At 40.5% G+C, this 24945-nt stretch overlaps 1 protein-coding gene across 1 annotated transcript; it reads left to right on the top strand.

Annotated features, from left to right (window-relative positions):
- Positions 1–144: 144 nt before the first annotated feature.
- On the top strand, positions 145–24517 carry LOC126967505 (N-terminal kinase-like protein). The gene is made up of 13 exons (XM_050811992.1): positions 145–763; positions 1516–1745; positions 5206–5382; positions 6328–6556; positions 8008–8151; positions 9184–9365; positions 10175–10403; positions 10489–10576; positions 11265–11426; positions 15738–15878; positions 17326–17426; positions 17937–18156; positions 23049–24517. The coding sequence occupies exons 1-13, from the start codon at positions 386–388 to the stop codon at positions 23192–23194; spliced, it is 2427 nt and encodes an 808-aa protein (XP_050667949.1). The 5' UTR covers positions 145–385; the 3' UTR covers positions 23195–24517.
- The last annotated feature ends 428 nt before the right edge of the window (positions 24518–24945 follow it).

The raw sequence follows: 24945 nt of genomic DNA, 5'->3' as shown, positions 1-24945 counted from the left end.
ATTACTATAGTATAGAACTGTCAGTGTCAACAAGTGTAGGTACTATTCTTCAAATCCTACTGATTGGTAGGTACCTATCGTGCCTTAGCACTAGTATGACATAAATTGTCAAATGTCAATTATTGACTTATTGTGTAGATAAATCTGGTAAACAGAAGTACTTTCGTCATTCGTGGTGGTGAATTTTAATAAGTTAAACAATAATAATATGATGTATTAATTCAATAGTGTTAAGAATTTGTATTATTATTTACTTTAACGTCATTGTACATACTGCATCAATTGCATCCAATTTATTCCTTATTCTCAGTGTAAAACCATTCGACAAATTAGATCATTACAATGTTTATTGCCTTCTGTAACTCCACGTAATTCATCATACAGAATGTGGTCATTTTTTTCACGAGATCCCACTAAGGATTTTCCTTTTGAAGTAGGTGATCCGGTCTCTGGCATTGAAGACAAAAGTGTTTGGACATTACACAAAGGAAAGAAGAGAGGAACGCAAGATGAGGTGTCTATATTTTTATTTGATGTGCAAAAGCATTCAGAGACTTTATTCGATATAGCTAAGGCTTCGTTAAAGAAATTAAAAACTATAAGGCATCCAAGCCTTTTACATTATTTAGAAAGCTGTGAAACTGAAAAATTTTTGTATGTTGCGACAGAGTATGTTGACCCTCTAGCTACTCATTTGATGGATATGAAGATAGATGGGCAGCAGAGAGACTTATTTTTGGCATGGGGATTATTTCAAATAACTGTAAGTGAAATTATAACTTAATTTAAACATAAATAAGTTAATTTAAACATGTTGATAACTAAACAACAAGTTTTATTAATAATTATTAGTACAGTGAGTCAAGTGTGGAGCTCATATTGTGAAGTCACTCTGTTGGGTTTGGTATGGTTTGCAATTACAATAAATACTTTGACAAAAAAAATGTACTCAATCTTTCAGTTCCGGGAAACTGATTGTATGCAGTATGCCTCAGATCATGGGGATTTTGGTGTGTGTTTGGGTTCATTTCGATTGCAAGGAAATAAAACAGACATTTAACATGGACATTTTTAACAATTTTAGCAAATTTGAAGAAATTAATAAACACACAAAAAAACAAGACCGTTTTTCTGACACCTTTTTTTTAAATCTTACATTGATATTAGGCTTGGGCTCCAGACCTATACAGCCCACTATTGAATTAATTTGGTAATATGTATATTTTTTTAATTAATTAAATAACCTACCATATTTTAATTTTAATATCTTTTATGTGTTAAAAAAACACATGAGGCAAATAAATTAAAGTAAATATTAAAAAATAAGAAATTCTATCTGAACTTTTATTGTGTTTGGCTGTATGGCTCATTTTCTTTGCCTTAATATAGATACATTTATGAGTAGATCCATTTGTGCACTTGTGCACAAAAATCGATTGCAGCCTATATTGTGCACAAATAAGCAATTTCAGAGCATGAGAAGTGAAAAAATTAATTATTGTTTTATTATTGCAGAGGGCATTGTCATTCTTCAACAATGATGGCAATATGAAACACAATAATGTTTGTTTATACTCTGTTTTTGTAACCACAGCTGGGGAATGGAAACTGGGGGGTTTTGAGTTTATAACAAGCCATGCTCAGGAAGGTTCTAGTCCGATTCCAATTAAAATATTGCCAGCTCTGGAGATTTATGACCCCCCAGAAAAAAAAGATCCATCTAAATTAAAGGCAGTAACTAAGTGGTAAGTAATTTATTATGGAGGAAATGGTTTATTAACTTATTATTTTACATGTATACTATCTAAGTTAAGGCTAAGTGCCTCTTGAGGAACAAGTTGCAGGTCAGCATATATTTCCACATATCTTATTATTACTGGTCATTAGAAGTTTTTTAAGTGTGAGATGAGTTGAGTAACTATGAGCAGTTGTGTTCACAGAATATTCATTAAGCCAAGGGCTTTCGGTTCTCTTGGTTGTATCAATGTGGCACCCTACTGTGTTTGCCTATGGTACAAGCTAAGACACTATAGCTTGTGTATTAATAACTAAGGTTTTTTCTTTTGTACAAAATAAAATTGATGTGTTAGATGAATGAAGTATTGTACAAATTAGTGCATAAAATTTTAGTGAAATTAAGATAGAAATGGGAAAAAACATGCTTTTCAACAAATGTGGAAACGGGCTCAAGAACATTCAAATAAAAAACTGATGTTAAAAAGAGGAAAAACATCAAGGATGTCAAAAGGGTCCTTAAAGAAATTGAACCAGCAGTGCAGCCATAATTTGTGCGAAAGATCTTAAACCGGTGTCATTTGACTATATTGATGTGACACCAAATAAAATATGACACTGACATGGAAGAATTATGGAACACTTTTAGTATAACAATCCCTGCCTGCAGTGTATGGACAGGTTAACCTAAACCGAGATCTCCACAAACACTTCCACTTGGTCCATACACCAATACGGAGTCCGAGTTCACGCCATCGTATTGTGACCCCATTATAAACAATTTCGGACTACAGTGTCAAGCGAAACTCAACCGTCACAAGACGACTATATGTCAGAGTAAATCAAAGTCGCATGATTCACTCATCGAATGTATTGAATTACCCTCAATCTCTGAGATAACGAAAGCATTGTTACTTTCCGATGAAGGGCCATCATCTTGGTATTTCTACGTAAAAAGTTGTCGATGCGACGAATTAAAATCTAGGTTGCCGACTCAGAGAACAATTTATGTGTCGAGAACAAGCAAAGATGTTAATGAGTCGGACATACAAGCCCATATTTTGGAGATGGGCAATATTTATATCAGTGTCGAGAGCATACTGCAGCAAGCAGAGGTGTGCTTCAGTTCTTTCAAAGTGGTGGTGTCACGAGGAACAAACACAAAACTTGTTATGCCTACTACTCTGTTAAGTCGAGGTAGTAAGTCTTTTAAGGGTGATGTACATGCTTATCCAACATGATCCCAGAAAATGTACAAAACAAATGTGTTACGAAATTTAAAAGAATTGTTAATAAATTAAATTTGTATGCTAAAGGTTATGAATGTTTATTGTATGATATTACATTGTTGCCATATTTTTATGAAAAACAAAAGCCAACTGTGTTTCTCGTGTTCATTTTTCTCAGGTTTGAGGCACACTATTTCGAACGGGTGGTAATATTTGGCATTGAATAAGTGATCTTAAATCCTATTTTGAGATTCAGCCAATTTTAATAAATATTATTTGACTTTGATGTGTCTGTTAAATACTTCTCCGAAATCCCGATTGTCACGACCAAAGACCTTAACTCTTCGCCAAAACCAGCATATGATATGCTTAAATTACACGTACCAGTATCTTCCACTGATTTGAAATTTAAGTATGTTACAGATAGCGATATAATAAAAATCTTCAAATTAATTAACCTAAAAAATACAAAAAACCTATGGGGTCATTCGAATAATATTGTAAAATACATACTTGACATTATAGCACCTGAATTAGCAATAATATTTAATGAATGCATAGATGAGGGTGTGTTCCCTGACCTCATGAAATACAGCAAAGTTATACCTTTGTTTAAATCGGGCAGTTCTTTTAACCCTGCTAATTTCAGACCTATTTCAGTGCTGCCTGTTTTTAGTAAAATTTTTGAAAAACTTTTGCTTCAACAGCTACAAATGCATTTTTGTAAATTAATGAACAAAAATCAGTTTGGTTTCACTAGGGGCTTATCAACAATTAATGCGGATACTAGACTCATTGAGCACATCTTTGACGCCTGGGAAGAGTCACAGGATGCATTGGGCATTTTTTGTGATTTGTCGAAAGCATTTGACTGCGTCCACCATGAAACTTTACTCCTAAAACTAAAACATTATGGAGTGAAAAATAGAGCCCTACATCTGTTAAAATCATATTTAAGCGAAAGAGTTCAGATAGTCGATGTAAATGGCAAACGGTCTTCGGGTAAACCTGTGGGAATAGGTGTTCCACAGGGTTCTATTCTCGGTCCTTTCTTGTTTCTTATATATATTAACGATCTACCGTTTGTGGTAGATGATAGCCATGAGATTGTATTGTTTGCTGATGATACTTCACTTATTTTTAAAGTGAAGCGACGTGCGGATATTGATAACGAGGTAAACAATGCACTCTCATAGATAGTGCGTTGGTTTGAGACGAATAATCTACACTTAAACAGTAAAAAAATAAAGTGTTTATGGTTCATTACACCAAACACAGCGGAGGTACAAACCAACGTACTTAGAAATGACCAGAGATTGGAACTTGTGGACACTACGGTCTTCTTGGGTATCACATTAGATAAAAAGCTTCAGTGGGGTCCACATATTGCCCATCTAGCAGATAGACTCTGCTCTGCGGCATATGCAGTTAGAAAGATTAGAGTACACGAATGTTGCGACCGCTAGATTAGTGTACTTCAGTTATTTTCACAGCATCATGACGTACGGTATATTACTATGGGGTCATGCTGCTGACATTGATATAGTGTTTGCTCTGCAAAAGAGAGCTGTTCGTGCTATATATCAGCTTGGTTATAGACAGTCTCTCAAAGAAAAATTTAAAGAAATAGATATTATGACTGTTCATTGTCAGTACATTTATGAAAATTTAATATATGTTCACAAAAATCGTCACCTTTTTGCTCTTAATAGTGATTTTCATTATTATAACACTAGAAATAAGGGATTGCTTGTAACTAGTTCTAGTAGGCTTCATAAGATACATAATGGCTTTAAGGGTAAATGTATACACTTTTGTAATAAAGTCCCAGCCACTGTTCAGGCATTACCTATAAATAAATTTAAATGTTTTATTAAAAAATAGCTCTGTCGTAAATCCTATCACTCCACAGCTGAATATCTAAGTGATCGGACAGCCTGGGTCTAGATTTTGAGTATCAGCAATGACAGTACAATATTGTATATTTTTATTAAAAAGAGTGCAAAAAAAGAGGAATGCTGGGAGAGGTTCTTGCGCCGCTTCTTCTCTCTCAGAGCACCATTTTTTTCCGAAGCAGTAGTCGTATATTAGAAATGACATCAAAAAGAATTCTAAAGGAATCAATTTTGAGAAATAAATGCCTCATTATGATTAACAAATTATGGCCGAAATACATAGTCTGCCTGATATATAAAAAAAGTTAAACCATTTCAATTTGATTAATTATTATATTTTTGTGCAGCTCTTCAGACATGTGGGGTTTAGGTTGTTTAATTTGGGAGACATATAACGGTCCACTAAAGAACCAGCCAGCCCTCAAAACAATTGATGCCATACCTAAGCAGCTTTGTACATTATATTGTGAGCTAGTTAGTGCTAACCCGGCATCTAGGCCAAACCCTGCAGATATTATTACCCGGTTTGTATATTTTTATGTCATTTCAAAACCTTTTCTTTCATATACAACATGAGAGATTCTTATGAACTTATAAGATATTATATATGGCGCTTCTTTTAACATTTACCCTGATGCTACTGTGGCGCCACCCTAATTTAATGCATTTTGACGGACACTTTTTCATATACACAGATGATTCTCCTTACCTCTACCCTCCATATACCTAATGAAATACAAGAAAGTCATAACTAATAGTTTTTTTTATGGAATAAGGGACAAGACGAGTAGGACGTTCAGCTGATGGTAATGATACGCCCTGCCCATTACAATGCAGTGCCGCACAGGATTCTTGAAAACCCCAAAAATTCTGAATGGCACTACAACTGCGCTTCTGACCTTGAGACATAAGATGTTAAGTAAGTCTCATTTGCCCAGTAATTTCACTAGCTACGGCGCCTTTCTGACCAAAACACAGTAATGTTTACACATTACTGCTTCACGGCAGAAATAGGCGCCTTCGTGGTACCCATAATCTAGCCGGCATCCTGTGCAAATTAGCTTCCCACTATAGACTGGTGGTGGTAGTTGTCACATGAAATTATTAATCCGTTGTGAAACTTGTAACTCAGGTGTCAGGTTGAGGCCCCTAACGATGTGATCATATCCCTCACGCCCTTTCATCCCAGCCATGATGATGAATTCATAAGAATCTGTTAGGTGCACATTTCCCTATAATAACTCTTTAAGGTTATATGTACTACATTGTTTTGTACGACTTGTTGAAATTTTTAATAATTAACTATGTTAATCTAACAAATGTTTTGAACTGTTTGAACTTTGTGATTTTTTTTTGAACCGTTATTTACAACATACAGCTGGGCACTTTTTCAACTTTTCTCCCATATGAGATGATACTGCTTACCTCTACTCTCCATAATTAGGTATTATAAATGTATAATTTGACAGGTGTCGTAAACTCGGAGGATTTTTCAAGAATGATTTAATAGACACAATGTTATTCTTGGAAGAAATGCAAATCAAAGAGAAATCGGAGAAAGGAAAATTCTTCTCAACTCTTAGCAGTCACCTGGACAGCTTCCCGGAGGCCGTGTGTATTAATAAAATACTACCACAGTTGATGACTGCTTTTCACTACGGAGATGCTGGTTCTGCTGTGCTAGCTCCTTTGTTTAAGGTATATTTCATCTTTCCTTTCTCTTGAATAACTGCGATCAGCTTATTAAGTTGTTGTGGTGGCCAGACTTCTATAAGGACCACAGCCGTTAATTGAATCTCCTCATATGGGACATCACTATTATTTGCGGTTTTCCAGTAAGGACTGGGTATATTTGAAATGAAATAAAGTCACATTGAATACTTTTTCTTTAAAGGCTTTTATGAATACGAGAGACCCAATTTCCCATCACTTTTTGACATATCGGCACCTTTATATCACTGATAATGTGTGCTATGTTATTCTTTAGGTCTTCGACGGTTTTTTTTTTATCAAAATAAGGGACGAGACGAGCAGGACGTTCAGTTGATGGTAATTTTCTGCTCATTAAAATGCAGTGCCGCTCAGGATTCTTGAAAAACACAAAAATTCTTCACACTCGTCACCTTGAGACAAGATGTTAAGTCTCATTTGCCCAGTAATTTCAGTAGCTACGGCGCTCTTCAGAACGAAACACAATAATGCTTACACATTACTGGTTCACGGCAGAAATAGGCGCCGTTGTGATACACATAAACTAGGCGGCATCACGTGCAAAGGCGCCTCCCACTAGTTCTTGGCTTGTTGGAATATACCAATGATTTCACATAACCCAACAAAAAATTATCAAGGGGTGTTGTATAACAGTATCTTGGAGGCCATGTCTTATACCCGAATCTTGAGATCTGGAACCCGTTGAAATTTTCATTCAATAAAATGACTGTCTCGATCAACCTATATAGTCTGTCAGTATAGTCTATATGTTAGACAAGCCTACTTGTTGGCAACGTTTTTCACACTTTCACACAAAAGTTCCTCGTAGTGACGTACGAGACAGGATGACTCCTGTCCTAGGTAATAGTGACTCATTCTGTTTAACATGACACAACGACGACAGAACTGTCACGATATGCGAGCTTTAATGAGGGCATGGGCAGAGTAGAGGTTAACACTCCATATTAACACAATTGAGCGCAATTGGCCATGACTAGGTTTTCATAAGAAATGAGAAATTAAGAGAAAGCTCATGGTTACTCAGAGGGCAATGGAGAGGCCTTTGCTCGGAGTTTCCCTGCTAGATCGAATCAGAAAAGAGGAGATCCGTAGAAGAAACAAAGTTACTGACATAGTCCAAATGATTGCGAAACTGAAGTGGCAGTGGGCAGGGCACATAGTTCTACGGACAGATGGCCGTTGGGGCAGTAAAGTCCTCGAATGGCGAACACGTACCGATAGACGCAGAGTTGATAGGCCCCCCACAAGATAGACCGACCGATCTGGTCAAGATCGCCGGAATACGTTGGATGAGGGCAGCGCAGGACCGATCGTCGTGGCAATCTTTGGGGGAGGCCTTTGTTCAGCAGTGGACGTCTTCCGGCTCATGATGATGAGATTGGTTTTATTATAAATGTAATTATTGCTTTATTTTACAGTTAGGTAAATTGCTAGATGAAGAGGAGTACCAGAAACAGATAGTACCGTGTGTGGTGAAGCTGTTCGGGTCCAACGATAGGACGACGCGGTCCCGACTGCTGCAGCAGCTGGATCAATTCATCTTACATCTTCAGAGCGCTACTGTGAGTTATAATTATTGTGTTGTGGTGTGGTCAAGCGAAATCTTTACTTTCTTTTTGAAGTTATACTTCTTTAGATGCGTTAGGAAACAGCTATTAGTTTGAAATTTTAATATTTTCGCGCATCACTGTAACACAAAAGTAACAGGGTGAAGTTAGTTCCTTAAATTTTCTGACGTTTGCGACATTCGTTATTTTTTTTTGTTTCTTCGTCCATTATTAGGATAGGCAAAGGGTTCAAGCCCGTACAGCTGTATTCGTTATTTAATAATTAACTGTCAAAGCCATCGTTGCAAGATTTTTTCAATATTGTTCTTTCTACAAACGTAGAATAGCACGAGGAATAAACAATTTTAACGATTTTAGCTTTGTTAGGCCAAAGAAGTATAACTTCTTGCGTGCATACATAAGTACACACACACTATTTTTATCCAATATCGAACACTCCTATTATTATAATTGTAGCTGTTTTAGTCAAGATGATATCGTATAATATTTTGTTTTGTATTATTCCTTAATGATGAGAGCGAATTATATGAGACGTGTCGTATTTATATAACACGTGACAACACGCACACTGATGTCATATACCAAGTGCGGCCAATCAGTTCTGTCACAAACATTAGCCCTATTATCAAAGACTTCTATGTATATTACTAGATCACAGAGTCGTAAATAATTGCTCACTGAGTTTCGGTTACGACGCCGCAACTCGTTTAGTCCACTGAGAGCAAGCGAGAAGACAAGTGCACTGTTTTGTACGCCGTGAACGTTGTTTTCAACAGACTAACACCGATTTTTTTTAAAGTGCCCAATAAAACATTGTCATTAATATTACTTTTGCGTATGCAAGGCATATTCACCATACCTGCTACCCTGCCCCCTACGTAATCCAAAATTGCAACACAATTGTTATTCCAAATTTCTTATCTAGTAGTATACATAGAAATCTTTGGCTACAATCACAAAATGTTTATGTTTTTAAAAGATCATTCGACCAGTAGACCTGATGTCCGTAAATCTTGCTTTTTCCAGGTGAACGACCAAATATTTCCGAAAGTAGTACAGGGCTTCTTAGATACCAACCCTGTGATCCGGGAACAAACAGTCAAGTCAATTATACATCTGGCGCCAAAACTGAATTATAACAATATAAATGTGGAAGTGCTGAAGCATTTTGCAAGACTGCAGTCGAAAGACGACCAAGGATGCATCAGGTAACATGGTTTATTGGTGACAGGTTTTTTGTAACACCAAAGAGGTTTTATGCAGCTGAAAATCAATTAACATTTTTGGAATAAATAAATGTGACCCTAATTAAGATGCTTAATTTAAGTACCTTTTGCTACATGCTTTATTTAAGTTGTTTTTTCACTTCTTCCAGTGTATGTCTGTCTGTCTGTAATCAATAAATAAATCTTGCAAGTTAAATTTAAGTCACTTCCCGATTTCAAACATAACAAATGAAGTCACAACTAGAATTTTGATGTCATTTATATACAAAAGGAATAACGTGGGGCCTAATATACTTCCTTGGGGGATGCCAAAATCTATTGTACTTGGATTGCTTTTCTTATCAACTATATATAACACACTAAGTTGGGCACAGCACTAGCTTTTGAACCAGTTCAGGCAATTACTCCGATTACCTAAGAGCTCAAGTTTTCGTAAAAGTATTGGAATACCGACTGTATCAAAAGCCTTGGCGAGGTCTAAAAATATACCGATACATGCTTGCTGCTTATCTAGTTGGGACGAAAAAATTTTAGTTACTAAGTCTGCAGCGTTTTCTGTTGAATTTTTAGTGCGAAACCCGAATTGTCTGTCAGATATTATTTTGTGTACGTCAAGGAAACTTGTCAATCGCGTGTGTACTAGTTTTTCCAAAATTTTTGAGAATGAGGCTTGATTTTTATGCTTAGTTTTACCTTTTTTAATTTATTGATATATAATATATAACTATTCGCGCCTTTGTTATAACTGTGAGTTGCGCGGGACTTGTTGTAAGCGATGCATATTATTTCAGGACCAACACGACGGTATGCCTGGGTAAGATCGCGGCGCACCTTCACCCGCAGATCCGGCAGAAGGTGTTGGTATCTGCTTTCGTGCGTGCCACGCGGGACGCGTTCCCGCCGGCGCGGCAAGCGGGCGTGCTGGCGCTAGCGGCCACGCAGCAGTATTTCCTCCTGGCTGAGGTGGCCGGCCGGGTCCTGCCCGCTCTGTGCCCGCTGACCGTCGACCCCGAAAAACAGGTCACTACTTACACACATTCGTCGTATTTTGATAGCGTTCTCTAATCATATTTTTCATTTTCAAAAAAACAAATATTTATTTCAGGTTCGAGATGCAGCATTCAGGACTATAAAGGGTTTTCTCGGCAAGTTAGAGAAAGTATCTGAAGACCCCAGCCTGAAAGAAGGAATGGGTAAATGCTCATACAAAATATAAAATTAATTATTTTTCAAAATGATACATCACCTCGAGTTATTACCGACTAGCTGTGTCTCTATTCAAAATTGAAAAAATATTCAAAAAAGGAAATTTGCCAAATAAAGTCCCATCTCTCGGAACTGTAGGAACAATATTTATAATTATTGATAGAGGTTTGAAAATACGCCCGAAAACGTGTGCTTGCGCAAGCCACGCCTCCTTCGGACCTATAATGAATAAATATTATTTAAACTTTGTAATATGAAAATTGAAAATTAAAAAATGAAAAAGTTCAGGCGCCTTCAGTATAGATCAATTAACAATAATCCGTGGGCAAAATTTTTTTATCGCAATTTTCAATGACTTCTGTCGTCAATATCACACGCTACTCGCACCTTCCACGTTCAATGCAGACCTGGTCACCAACACTGGTTGTGAATGGCTAGAGATGTTCATATGAGGTTCAGTGTTAAACTTAATGGTAAATGGTTAATGGCCATGTGGTATGTAACACCAGATGAATGACAGGAGTGTTGCCGACCTGCCAAGCGACAGACAAACTTACGTATTCAAAAACGGAAAACACATTGGTACGTAGTGGCTGAGGATCGGACCGGGGGCTCCTTACTAACAAATAAATAAATAAATTACAATTATCAATCATTGGGTAATTTGTGTTTCAGAGGCGGACGTGCACACGGCCACGCCCTCGCTGAGCAACGCGGCCGCCACGTGGGCGGGCTGGGCCGTGACGGCCGTCACCGCCAAGTTCTACCGCTCGCACTCGGACACGGCGCGCGCGCAGCTGCCCGCCCGCTCCGCGCTGTCCAAGCCGGGCTCGCTGGGTACCACTATATATTATATATTATATATTGTTATTGTTGTCACCGCCAAGTTCTACCGCTCGCACTCGGACACGGCGCGCGCGCAGCTGCCCGCCCGCTCCGCGCTGTCCAAGCCGGGCTCGCTGGGTACCACTATATATTATATATTATATATTGTTATTGTTGTCACCGCCAAGTTCTACCGCTCGCACTCGGACACGGCGCGCGCGCAGCTGCCCGCCCGCTCCGCGCTGTCCAAGCCGGGCTCGCTGGGTACCACTATATATTATATATTATATATTGTTATTGTTGTCACCGCCAAGTTCTACCGCTCGCACTCGGACACGGCGCGCGCGCAGCTGCCCGCCCGCTCCGCGCTGTCCAAGCCGGGCTCGCTGGGTACCACTATATATTATATATTATATATTGTTATTGTTGTCACCGCCAAGTTCTACCGCTCGCACTCGGACACGGCGCGCGCGCAGCTGCCCGCCCGCTCCGCGCTGTCCAAGCCGGGCTCGCTGGGTACCACTATATATTATATATTATATATTGTTATTGTTGTCACCGCCAAGTTCTACCGCTCGCACTCGGACACGGCGCGCGCGCAGCTGCCCGCCCGCTCCGCGCTGTCCAAGCCGGGCTCGCTGGGTACCACTATATATTATATATTGTTATTGTTGTCACCGCCAAGTTCTACCGCTCGCACTCGGACACGGCGCGCGCGCAGCTGCCCGCCCGCTCCGCGCTGTCCAAGCCGGGCTCGCTGGGTACCACTATATATTATATATTATATATTGTTATTGTTGTCACCGCCAAGTTCTACCGCTCGCACTCGGACACGGCGCGCGCGCAGCTGCCCGCCCGCTCCGCGCTGTCCAAGCCGGGCTCGCTGGGTACCACTATATATTATATATTATATATTGTTATTGTTGTCACCGCCAAGTTCTACCGCTCGCACTCGGACACGGCGCGCGCGCAGCTGCCCGCCCGCTCCGCGCTGTCCAAGCCGGGCTCGCTGGGTACCACTATATATTATATATTATATATTGTTATTGTTGTCACCGCCAAGTTCTACCGCTCGCACTCGGACACGGCGCGCGCGCAGCTGCCCGCCCGCTCCGCGCTGTCCAAGCCGGGCTCGCTGGGTACCACTATATATTATATATTATATATTGTTATTGTTGTCACCGCCAAGTTCTACCGCTCGCACTCGGACACGGCGCGCGCGCAGCTGCCCGCCCGCTCCGCGCTGTCCAAGCCGGGCTCGCTGGGTACCACTATATATTATATATTATATATTGTTATTGTTGTCACCGCCAAGTTCTACCGCTCGCACTCGGACACGGCGCGCGCGCAGCTGCCCGCCCGCTCCGCGCTGTCCAAGCCGGGCTCGCTGGGTACCACTATATATTATATATTATATATTGTTATTGTTGTCACCGCCAAGTTCTACCGCTCGCACTCGGACACGGCGCGCGCGCAGCTGCCCGCCCGCTCCGCGCTGTCCAAGCCGGGCTCGCTGGGTACCACTATATATTATATATTATATATTGTTATTGTTGTCACCGCCAAGTTCTACCGCTCGCACTCGGACACGGCGCGCGCGCAGCTGCCCGCCCGCTCCGCGCTGTCCAAGCCGGGCTCGCTGGGTACCACTATATATTATATATTGTTATTGTTGTCACCGCCAAGTTCTACCGCTCGCACTCGGACACGGCGCGCGCGCAGCTGCCCGCCCGCTCCGCGCTGTCCAAGCCGGGCTCGCTGGGTACCACTATATATTATATATTATATATTGTTATTGTTGTCACCGCCAAGTTCTACCGCTCGCACTCGGACACGGCGCGCGCGCAGCTGCCCGCCCGCTCCGCGCTGTCCAAGCCGGGCTCGCTGGGTACCACTATATATTATATATTATATATTGTTATTGTTGTCACCGCCAAGTTCTACCGCTCGCACTCGGACACGGCGCGCGCGCAGCTGCCCGCCCGCTCCGCGCTGTCCAAGCCGGGCTCGCTGGGTACCACTATATATTATATATTATATATTGTTATTGTTGTCACCGCCAAGTTCTACCGCTCGCACTCGGACACGGCGCGCGCGCAGCTGCCCGCCCGCTCCGCGCTGTCCAAGCCGGGCTCGCTGGGTACCACTATATATTATATATTATATATTGTTATTGTTGTCACCGCCAAGTTCTACCGCTCGCACTCGGACACGGCGCGCGCGCAGCTGCCCGCCCGCTCCGCGCTGTCCAAGCCGGGCTCGCTGGGTACCACTATATATTATATATTATATATTGTTATTGTTGTCACCGCCAAGTTCTACCGCTCGCACTCGGACACGGCGCGCGCGCAGCTGCCCGCCCGCTCCGCGCTGTCCAAGCCGGGCTCGCTGGGTACCACTATATATTATATATTATATATTGTTATTGTTGTCACCGCCAAGTTCTACCGCTCGCACTCGGACACGGCGCGCGCGCAGCTGCCCGCCCGCTCCGCGCTGTCCAAGCCGGGCTCGCTGGGTACCACTATATATTATATATTATATATTGTTATTGTTGTCACCGCCAAGTTCTACCGCTCGCACTCGGACACGGCGCGCGCGCAGCTGCCCGCCCGCTCCGCGCTGTCCAAGCCGGGCTCGCTGGGTACCACTATATATTATATATTATATATTGTTATTGTTGTCACCGCCAAGTTCTACCGCTCGCACTCGGACACGGCGCGCGCGCAGCTGCCCGCCCGCTCCGCGCTGTCCAAGCCGGGCTCGCTGGGTACCACTATATATTATATATTATATATTGTTATTGTTGTCACCGCCAAGTTCTACCGCTCGCACTCGGACACGGCGCGCGCGCAGCTGCCCGCCCGCTCCGCGCTGTCCAAGCCGGGCTCGCTGGGTACCACTATATATTATATATTATATATTGTTATTGTTGTCACCGCCAAGTTCTACCGCTCGCACTCGGACACGGCGCGCGCGCAGCTGCCCGCCCGCTCCGCGCTGTCCAAGCCGGGCTCGCTGGGTACCACTATATATTATATATTATATATTGTTATTGTTGTCACCGCCAAGTTCTACCGCTCGCACTCGGACACGGCGCGCGCGCAGCTGCCCGCCCGCTCCGCGCTGTCCAAGCCGGGCTCGCTGGGTACCACTATATATTATATATTATATATTGTTATTGTTGTCACCGCCAAGTTAGATAACACTTATTAGTTAATGTAGTTGTATACTTCCTGCTAGTAGAAACGTTCAGCTCTTTATGTAATGGCACATTCGTGTTGGCGCCGAATACAAATTGTGTCTTTGTTCACTCGGTGATCGAAATAATGGTCAATATATTGGTGTGTGTGGTGTCGGACCAGAATAGCACCACCCATCTCCTCCCGTGAGTGTCGTAAGAGGTGACTTAGGGATACAAACAACGGAGGATGGGCAGCAGCATCTTTGTTTAGAGCACACTATCTACTGCGATCGCCAACCCGCCTGCCAAGCGTGGTGATTATGGCAAAAACCCCTCAAACATGACAGACACTACAAGGCCCCGGCCCCCAGTCCCCGGCGGCCCCGCATAGTAAGAGGCACATTGAATATCAATCCAAAACTGGAGCGGTCTCGACTTTCGAAGTCTACGCTCCGAAAGCGTCCATCCAGACCCAAAACCTCGAAAACTGCCAAAAGCAAAACAGCTTCGAATGCCACGGTGACTGCGTAAACGTAGACCAGTATAATAACAGATTCGTGGCAGCTGTTCAAACGGCTGGGTCTAAGTTCATCAAGGCCAGCCGTTCAATAAGAACCGGAAAAATCCCAGACAATACCCTAAAATTGATGGATGTAAGACACCAAATGCTCCCTTCAGTCCAAGCATAGGCAGCTTCCAAGTATAGGCAGCTAAATAGACGGATTTCCAAGTCACTGACTCGCGATATACGCCGCCACAATACAGATTGTGTGAAGGCGGCCATAAAGCATAACAAAGGCTGCACAGTATTCGCACGAGATTTGTCTATTGGACAGAGCCAACTGACGAAGCTGCAGACCGGTGACGGCAGGATCGTTTCGTCTAAACCCGAACGACACACACAAGATGGACCGACGATCAGGTCAAGATCGCCCGAATAAGTTGGTTGAGGGCAGTGCAGGACCGATCGTCGTGGAAATCTTTGACGGCTGTTGATGATGATAATGGTAATGAAACTATATCAACTAGTTCCAGATCTTCTCAAACACGTATAAGTCTCTCTTCAAAGTCAACCAAGTAACTGTTAATTAAATAAAAAAGTTTTAAAAAGTGCCTGTCATTGAATGTCTCTGTTCCAGAACAACCGTCGTCGAGCAGCATGTCGACGACGACGTCGTCGGTGACATCGATGACGTCACTGGAGCACAGCGAGTCAGCCTCGGACTACGATCCCGAGCACTGGGACATGTCGGCCTGGGGCGAGATCGACTCTAGTGCGGGTACTGTACTTGTTTAATTACCTTTATGGTGTCAGACAAATCAAATCAAAATCACTTTATTTATGCAGGTCACGCAAATGACTTTTTTTTATATCCACCGCCTTTGAGGGTTGAGCTTTAATAAGTAGTGGCAAGAAACTCATTGTGACAATTACTCACTCACACATCGAAATGATTACACAACAGTTACAATGTATGTAAAGTGTTGCAGCAATAATACTCTAACTACTAAATACTCAAAAAAAATGTAAATCGATACTTAAAAACAAGAGTTATTGAGTACAGTCATGGCCGACTACTGTATTAACAATAATAGTAGGCCATGGTACAGTAGATACATCCAATCCACACACACCGTAAATAAATAAATAAAGGTATTTAGCGACCATTTTATTACCAATTATAAAGAAAATATAATTTTTGATTTTAAAACAATGAAGCAGAGTTTCCGGCTACAGGATCAATCGCCACCGCAAGCAGCGCCCGTTCACGAGCATGACGTATGGGCCAGCCATCGCCTCCCTCGACCATATTTTAGGGAAGGGAACGACCCGTCCCACTTCGCCGCCACTAGCAGTGGCGGCGACGTGGACGGGTCGTTCCCTGCGTCGTGGGCGACGGACGCCCATTTCAGTGACAACGTCCCAAGCACATTTTCATACCCATCACGCTTCACTAAAACCCTTGCATTGAAATCTCCAAGCATGACAATACGTTCATTTAACTTACGCAATAACAAAACCTCTCAAGTTTGTTCCCAAAATTCTTCTCTTACCGCCTTACTATGGGAAGAGGCCGGAGCGTATACACCTACCAAAAATAGAGGTGTCAGACCTACTTTCAATCGGACCCAGATAAGGCGGGGACTTACGCTCTCATACTCTCGCATGCATTCTGACATTCGCTCTGGAAGAAGTATACCGACGCCTTTACTGCCATGTTCTTCATCTGGAACTCCCGACCATATTTCTGTGAACGGGCCGCGCGTCAGTATCTCTTTCCCTTTACGTTTTGTCTCATTCACACACTGCACATCTAATTTTCTCTCATTCATTAACTCGTAAATTTCATCCAGTTTCTCATTCATTCCTCCTTTAACATTCAACGTCGCAAAACGGCATTCCGATGCCCACTTTCCGCCCCGGCGAGAACAATTTAGACTTAGGTTTTCGTTAAATGTTCACACATCACGTCGTATATATAAGAACAAAGCTGATATATATTGATCATGCCACAAAATAAATGTTTCGTCTATCTTCATTTTGTTTCCACTATACTATACGACCCAACCTTTCATACCTTCGTCGGAATTATGTTTTGTGCAATAGATGTTAACACATTTAACTATTGCTACAACGCACACTAGGGCAATACGTCAGTGACTCCTGTGTTTTATAACTTCTGCACAGCAATGAGTGTGTTCGTTGGTTGAATGTGAAATGTGCAGGAACGACGGGAGACAGCGGCAGGTCGGGAGGTGGTACTCTGGGGGCGTTGTGCGAGGATGACTGGGACAACGAGGAGTGGGGCGAGCTGCAGGAACAGCCGGTGAGAGACCTTGCTGGTTGATATTTATAGATGAAGGGCATTAAAAACGACAGGAGAACTCGAGCCAATGGGAGGCTCCATTGCACCGGATGCCGGCTAGATTATGGGTACCACAACGGCGCCTATTTCTGCCGTGAAGCAGTAATGTGTAAGCATTACTGTGTTTCCGTCTGAAGGGCGCCGTAGCTAGTGAAATTACTGGGCAAACGAGACTTTACATCTTATGTCTCAAGGTGACGAGCGCAGTTGTAGTTTTGATTAGAATTTTTCAATAGTTCTGAGCGGCACTGCATTGTAATAGGCAAGGCGTATCAATTACCAACGTCCTGCTCGTCTCGTCCCTTACTTTCTTACTATACCTATCGCTTGACTATTGGAGAAATTTATTTCTGCAATAGTTACGATTAACTTGTGGAAGAAGAGATGTGTACTGCTGCCGACAATTTCGATTTAAAAGATTGTTTTCTACGTCTTTTTCTATTTCTATCGATATTATTGTCTGTGTCATAGACTGCAGTGGCCGAGCTGGTGTCTCCGTCCGAGACGTGGAACAGTGCGGCCTGGACGGAGGCGGCGCGAGCCACGGTCGTGCGGCCGCGGGCTGCTCCCCCGCACGGTCCCCCGCACGGTCCGCACGCCGTGCACCCTCATGCCGCGCACCAGAACAGCGGCGACTCTCTGGGCGGCTGGGACGACGGCGAGTTCGAGCCCATCGAGGAGAACGCGGACGGTGAGTTACACACTGCGGCTCAATTTATTTATTCATTTTAAATAAAAATAAAAAAAACTTAACTTTATAAAGTAAAAGTAAGTTATATAATATTATATTCAATTAAACGCAACTCAAATAATCGTACTCTTGACCTTTTTATGACAGATCTGACAGACGTAACTTTATCTGAGAGTTATTATGTGTGCCCGACTGACACCACCCAGCCATTGAGATCGATGTGTCTATTGAATCCAATATTAAAAATATACACAACAAATCTATTATGATGCCTAAGTTTCGTAAATGTAACACAAAAAGTTGTATACTACAACTTAATAATAACACATGAGAGAGTATTTTAAGCCACAGTGATGTCAACTTGAGTGTTAAATGTTTTCATGAAATACTTAACGACACAATGAAAAGAAACACAAAATATAAGCGAATTGGTCGATTGAACTATCCTATCTGGTTTTCAGAATCTTTGAAAGCCTGTATAGAAGAGAAAAATCGTATTCTTAATAAAAATATAAAAAAAAAAAAAACAATAATCCGAGGGACTTCGACGAGTTTCGATTATTACGCTCTAGGTCCAAGGCTCTGATTAAGACTTGTTATAACTCATTCCTTTTAAGTGTGGAAGAGTCGCTTAATAATTCAACCAAACTATTATTTTCTAATATTAAAAGTAAAAGACTTGGACCTTCAATCCCGAGGCTATTAAGTTTGGTGACAAAATTGCAACTGATGGTGAAGCCGCAGCCGAACTCTTCTCCGAGTATTTTTCATCCGTTTTTGAACCAGATAGGCACATGAACGATTCTTTATCAAGTCAGCCTACTATTAATTATCCCCTATTTTCAGTGCACATATCTAAATAGGACATTTTAAAGAAACTCAATGCATTGGATCCCAACAAAGGAGCTGGGCCAGATGGCATTCCTCCCTACTTTATTAAGCATTGCTCAGAGGCTCTGATAGACCCTCTTTACTTGATTTTTAACAAATCTTTACAAACTGGTGTTTTTCCTCATGTTTGGAAAGAAGCACACATCATACCAATACACAAATCGGGTGACCCTAGCGACTGTACCAATTATAGGCCTATAAGCATCTTATCCAGTTTTGCCAAAATATTAGAGTCCTTAGTTTACGACCACCTATACCACCACTTTATCCCGCATATCACTCAGAAGCAACACGGTTTCTTAAAAGGAAGATCAACCGCCAGTAACTTGATGGAGTATACAGACTTTATTTGTAGAGCTTTCAACGATCATGGTCAAGTTGACTCTATCTATACTGACTTCCAAAAGGCTTTTGATAAAGTAAATCATAGAATATTGGCCTGTAAATTGGAGACTATGGGTCTGCATGGTTGCCTCTTACGTTGGATAAAATCTTATATATCCAGTCGTAGTCAATTAGTAGCTCAAAAGGGATGCTACTCACGACGAGTCTCTATCATATCCGGCGTCCCTCAGGGATCCCATCTCGGCCCATTGATGTTTATTATATATGTAAATGATCTGATCCATGATGAATTAAAACTGTTAGTGACACTATTGACCTACAATTGGATGTTGATACTCTACTCGATTGGTGTAGTGCTAATAGTATGAGTTTGAGTATAAAAAAATGCTCCATTATATCTTTCACTTGAGCGGAAGTTTGTTTTACGGGATCTAGGTGTTGCTTTTGACTCGAAACTATCTTTTAAATATCACTATGAAGCAATAGCCAAGAAATGTAATAAGCTATCTGGCTTCATATGTAGAGCTACTAAAGAATTCAAGTCACCAAATAGTTTACTGTTACTCTATAAGTCGCTAATCCTGAGCTACATAATGTGCGGTGGTTATTGTAACCATGTGTCAAGACATTTTGTTATGTATCCATAGCATTGGCAACTTGAACATCAGCTCAAACCAAAACTCTATTATACATAAATATTTTTAAATAACAATAATTAACACTGTTACAACAAAATTTGTTATAATAAATTTGTTATAATGTCTCCTCTCCCTCTACTTTTTTATCCTGAAACGTAATTGTTTTTGTTTGCTTGTCTAATAAAGTAAAAATTTTATGAACAATTATCGTATGGTCCCGGAAATAACGCACAAGGACGCTCATTCCACAGCTTTGTTGTTCGTGGAGGAAAGTTCCTTAAAATATGCACTATGGAGCAACGCCACAGAACGTGCGTGTCGTGCAAAGGGTGAACTCGACGGCAAGAATCAGATGAAACAGCTCTTCGAAACACTTGCCGTGATAACAAAACCTCATATATGCGAGCGCTAGAATGTGGGCCGGCTTGAAGTATTGCCGTGCTATATTTATGACGCACTTCTTCGAAGCCAATTTAGCTTTGCCTAACTAACTAACTCGAGTTTTTGAGACGCAGTATTCCGTTACTATGCGAGGCTCAGGCCTTAAGAGAGGTATTATCGCAGAGCGGTGATACGACAAATGAATTGTTGAAATTGAAGAACAAAGAGATAATTTACAGAAGCTGTTAAATAAGATGGACCAAGAAAGCAATTTATTGGAGACCAAAGAACATATTCTTAAAATGACTGAACTTTGCGATCTCAGTAAATATAACTACGATAGGTTGGAATCCTTGACAAATAACTACATATGTAACTAAGAATTCCTCTACTACACAGCCTATGCAGCCTGTTGACAGCTCGTCGGTATCCAGACAGCAGGTGAATGCGTCACCCATTACTAACGATGAATCATCCATATGTAAACCTATTAGATGTAAGGACCAAGTCAAAAAGCATAATACAATTAATAAATATTCTCAACAAAATAATAGTTGTAATGTTTAGTGACGAAGTTGGAAGACATATGTGTTATCCACTGAATAAAATATATTTGAATAAATTTGAATTATCAGATAACTAACTACTGTATGCCTGCCTGTTCTTACCAGGGCATTGTTAAGAATATTTGTAGTTTTAAATTTTCTCCTAACAGCATTGTAATTGTATTTATAGGACAGACAAGTAATATGAACAAAAAAGAACTACAAAATGTACAAAAACTGAGTTTATTAAATGTTAGGCAATTAGTATTGTTCACTTTTCCATATAGTAGAAACTTGTCCTATGAACAAAATTATTCAAAATATGCATTAAATTTATAACTGCATATGATGACCCAATATAATAGCAAATTACATGTAATTGACATCAATAATTATATAAATAGTAACTATTTTATAGAAAAGTACAATCGTATTTCCAAATTTCACAAAAACAGAATAGCTGTTGCATTATCATACTATATAAATAACTCAACCAAAAATTTGGTTAGCCTGACTGCCTCTTTTGGCCAACATACTAGTTGTAGTTTACAGACATGTATGGAAAATTGTCCAACTAATGATTGCCAAATTATCTTATATATTGCCTCTATTGGGCAAGCAAATACACTGGCCTGCAAAAGTAAGTATCACACTTTTCAAATTTTTTTTTTTTTCTTAACTATACAAGGTAGAGATTTAAGATTAAAAACGTTTTGTTGTAAATTTTATAGGCTTTAATTCTTAGAAACTAAAATTATACATTAGTAACATTTTTAACTTAAAAAAGATAAAACAATAGACATTTTTAGTTTAGTGTAAAAAAATTCAACAAAAATGTATTACATGTTATTTAATTTTTAATAACTGGTATTGCCTCCTCGAGCTCTGATTACAGCTTCGAGTCGGTTTGGCATACTGAATTCTCCCATTCTTCTACCAGGGCCTGCTTTAGTGCCCTGAGGGTAGTAGGTGGTGGTCTGCGATTTCTGACTAGCGTATCCATCGGGAAAACAACTTTTTTACACCTAATTGTTCATGCAAGAATTTGACTCATGCCAATTTCTAAAGTTGCCTGAATTTTGCGGTATGTCACATGTCGATCTTCCTCAATCAGCTTACGCACAGCATCAACGTTTTCTTTGGTGACTGCAGTTTTTGGACGACCTTGACGGGGATCACCACTGAGCTTGACACGTCCACGTTGAAATTCAGCAAACCAGCGATAAGTTGTGGTTTTGGAAGGGGTTTCATCACCAAATGCAGAAATCATCCGGTCAACACACTGTTTTTGTGTTAAACCACTTCGAAAGTCATAATAAATAATCGCTCTAATCATTTTCTCGAATCAATTCTAGTTTCTCAACGAGTAAACAAGTTTTAAAAAGACCTTGTGAAAATCTTTTTTTTAAATAAATAAATGGTATTTGATTTTTAAAACCAAGCAGTTTTCAATTAAAAAGATTTTAATGTGACAGAAACAGTGGAAACATTCCATTCCCGATACTTTTAGTGTAGCCCTCGTATTAACCTATGCGAAACATAGTGGCACTAGGCCACTACTTCACGCCGGTGTTCTGTGTGAGTGTAGTAAGTTAACTCGGACAAGTCTGGCCCATTTGTGCTGAAGTCATAAGACGGCAGCGTGCCTTTCCCACTTCTAAAAAGTCCATAGTCGCCTCTTACGACACCCGCGGGAAAGCACAGGGCAACACAAACTGTTAATATTAGCTTCACTTATCTAATCTACGAGCAGTGCCGGATTAAGCAAGCGCGGGGCCCGTAGCAAATTCTTGGAAAGAGCCCTTAATCTATATTGGAAATAGTCCGTTACCGAGTGTTTGACGATTGTCTTGGTAGGAAAAGTTGTAAAGTTTGACGTTTTTGTGATATCAAGTAAATTCAATATACCAAAATCTTAAAAAAATTCATAAAAAAAATTACGCTCAGTTAGAGATGAGTGGGTTTATATATACGGGGATCCCTTTCGTGCGGGGCTCGTACCAATTGCTACTCTTGCTATGCGGTTAATCCGACACTGTCTACGAGGTATTTCTACTGTATATAATCAAATGTTATGATTCTGCTGTTACAGAAAATAATGCGTCGAAAATGGACGAGATTCGGCGAAAACGAGAAGAGCGAAAGTTGCAACGACAAAGAGAGATGGAAGCAAGGAGGACCGCTCGAGGGCAGGGACCAATGAAGCTGGGCACTAAGGTGACGCCGCCACAGTTCTGATGTGGTCCGTCAGTTGTGACGGACGCCACAGAGAACATACAGGAACAGATCAGTGAGCAGGTCTTGAATTACTGGTGACGATGAAGACTTGTCTGGAAGGCGTTTGATAATTAGTTTAACCATTCCACGTGAGCGAAGCTTCATGAATTTTTTACATGCTTGTCTTGAATGAAATACTTTAGAACAGAATTCAACGCGTGCGGGCTGTAATGCTGACGTGGTGTACGCACTACGCATATGACTTAAATAACACTTATATATATTAAAAAAATATTACTTTAATATCATGTAAATCAATATTTTCGATTCATTATTTTGACCAATAAGTTAATTTTTAAAAGTTTATATTATTTCTGAAGAATTCAAATATTTTAGCAGCTTGGTCAGAGATTATCGAAGTAAAACAATGGCAACACAGTTTATTTTCCGGGAATCCTCTTCGCTTTATGGTTTGTTGTGATATACTGTGACGTCATTGGTTGTTGGCGTCGTCTTCTATCAAATAAAAAGCAGGCGTGATCTATATTATGCATATTCCTTATTTGTTAAACGAAATAATATAAAACGAATTTATTTAATTTTATTCATATATAATTATTTTATAATACATATATAAAGTCTAATCAGCATACGCGGGAAATACATACAACATACGAAAAAACGTGAGTGTCACATATGGCACGTGGACGTGTGTCGCATGATGTTCAGTGATGCCAGTTACTCCAGAATTTTAACACAACATATTTTATTTGTTAGAAATTCTAAACTCCCAATTTGTATGGCAGGTGTATTAAACTTCGCGTCTTTAGAGCCCAACGTACACTTTATACTTAAAATGATAAAGACTAATAAATGTAATTGGGTATTTTAATTAGAATTTGATAATAGAAATTAAAGTAAGCCGCCCGTCTTTGTACAATTGATACTTCTTGATGGAATGTGCTGATTTTGAAATAGGAGATATGAATGAGTGAATGAATAAAAATCTAAATCTTTTTACCTTCATTTATTATTAAAACTTAGTCAACATACTCCAAATTGCGTCATTAAAATTCTGCCAATAAATGTTAAGAGATATTAATTAAATATTTGTAGGTTATCATCGTTTCATAATATAGGTCCCTAAGTACAAATGGCAACAGCGCGAGTCTATAAAGTATCCGCGCCGACATCTGAACTCAGCCTAATTCCAAGTTATTTGAATGAAACATTTGTAATCAAATCAATCGCATCTCGGTAAATTGTATTATTTTTTTTAATAAAATTGTAACTAACCTTGTGATGCGTGTATTCACACGTGGTGTAAATAAAATATTTTTAAAATGTGTGTTTTTTAATTGAAGTGACGAACCGAGCACAGAACAATGATCTCAGAGGGAACTGCGATGCGGTAGCAAGATGTAAAGGTCTCGTGCAATAGCAATTCACGCCTAAATAGCATCCACTTGGTTACTTTATACCACACGCCATAGACACCCGCTATTATCTTTATTTACACCCGTTTTAATTCCTCTATTAAAGATTCTAAAACAGTTAGCTTATTGCAAACATTAAAACACCCAATGTCCTAATAAGTAATAACCATTGCATCATCCAAACGAGTGTTGTAATGAAATTCAGTACAACATTATTTCACCCGTTTTCATAATAACACTCATTTGGATTATATTATGGTTACTAGGACTGGCTTTTTTAATGTTAGCAGTAAGCTATTTCAGAATATTTTATAGAGGATTCATATTATGGGTTTA

The sequence above is a fragment of the Leptidea sinapis genome, chromosome 13 (genome assembly GCF_905404315.1).
Source record: "Leptidea sinapis chromosome 13, ilLepSina1.1, whole genome shotgun sequence".
Lineage (NCBI taxonomy): Eukaryota > Metazoa > Arthropoda > Insecta > Lepidoptera > Pieridae > Leptidea > Leptidea sinapis.
Note: the sequence above shows the minus strand (reverse complement) of the source record. Positions and strands in the feature narration are given on the sequence as shown.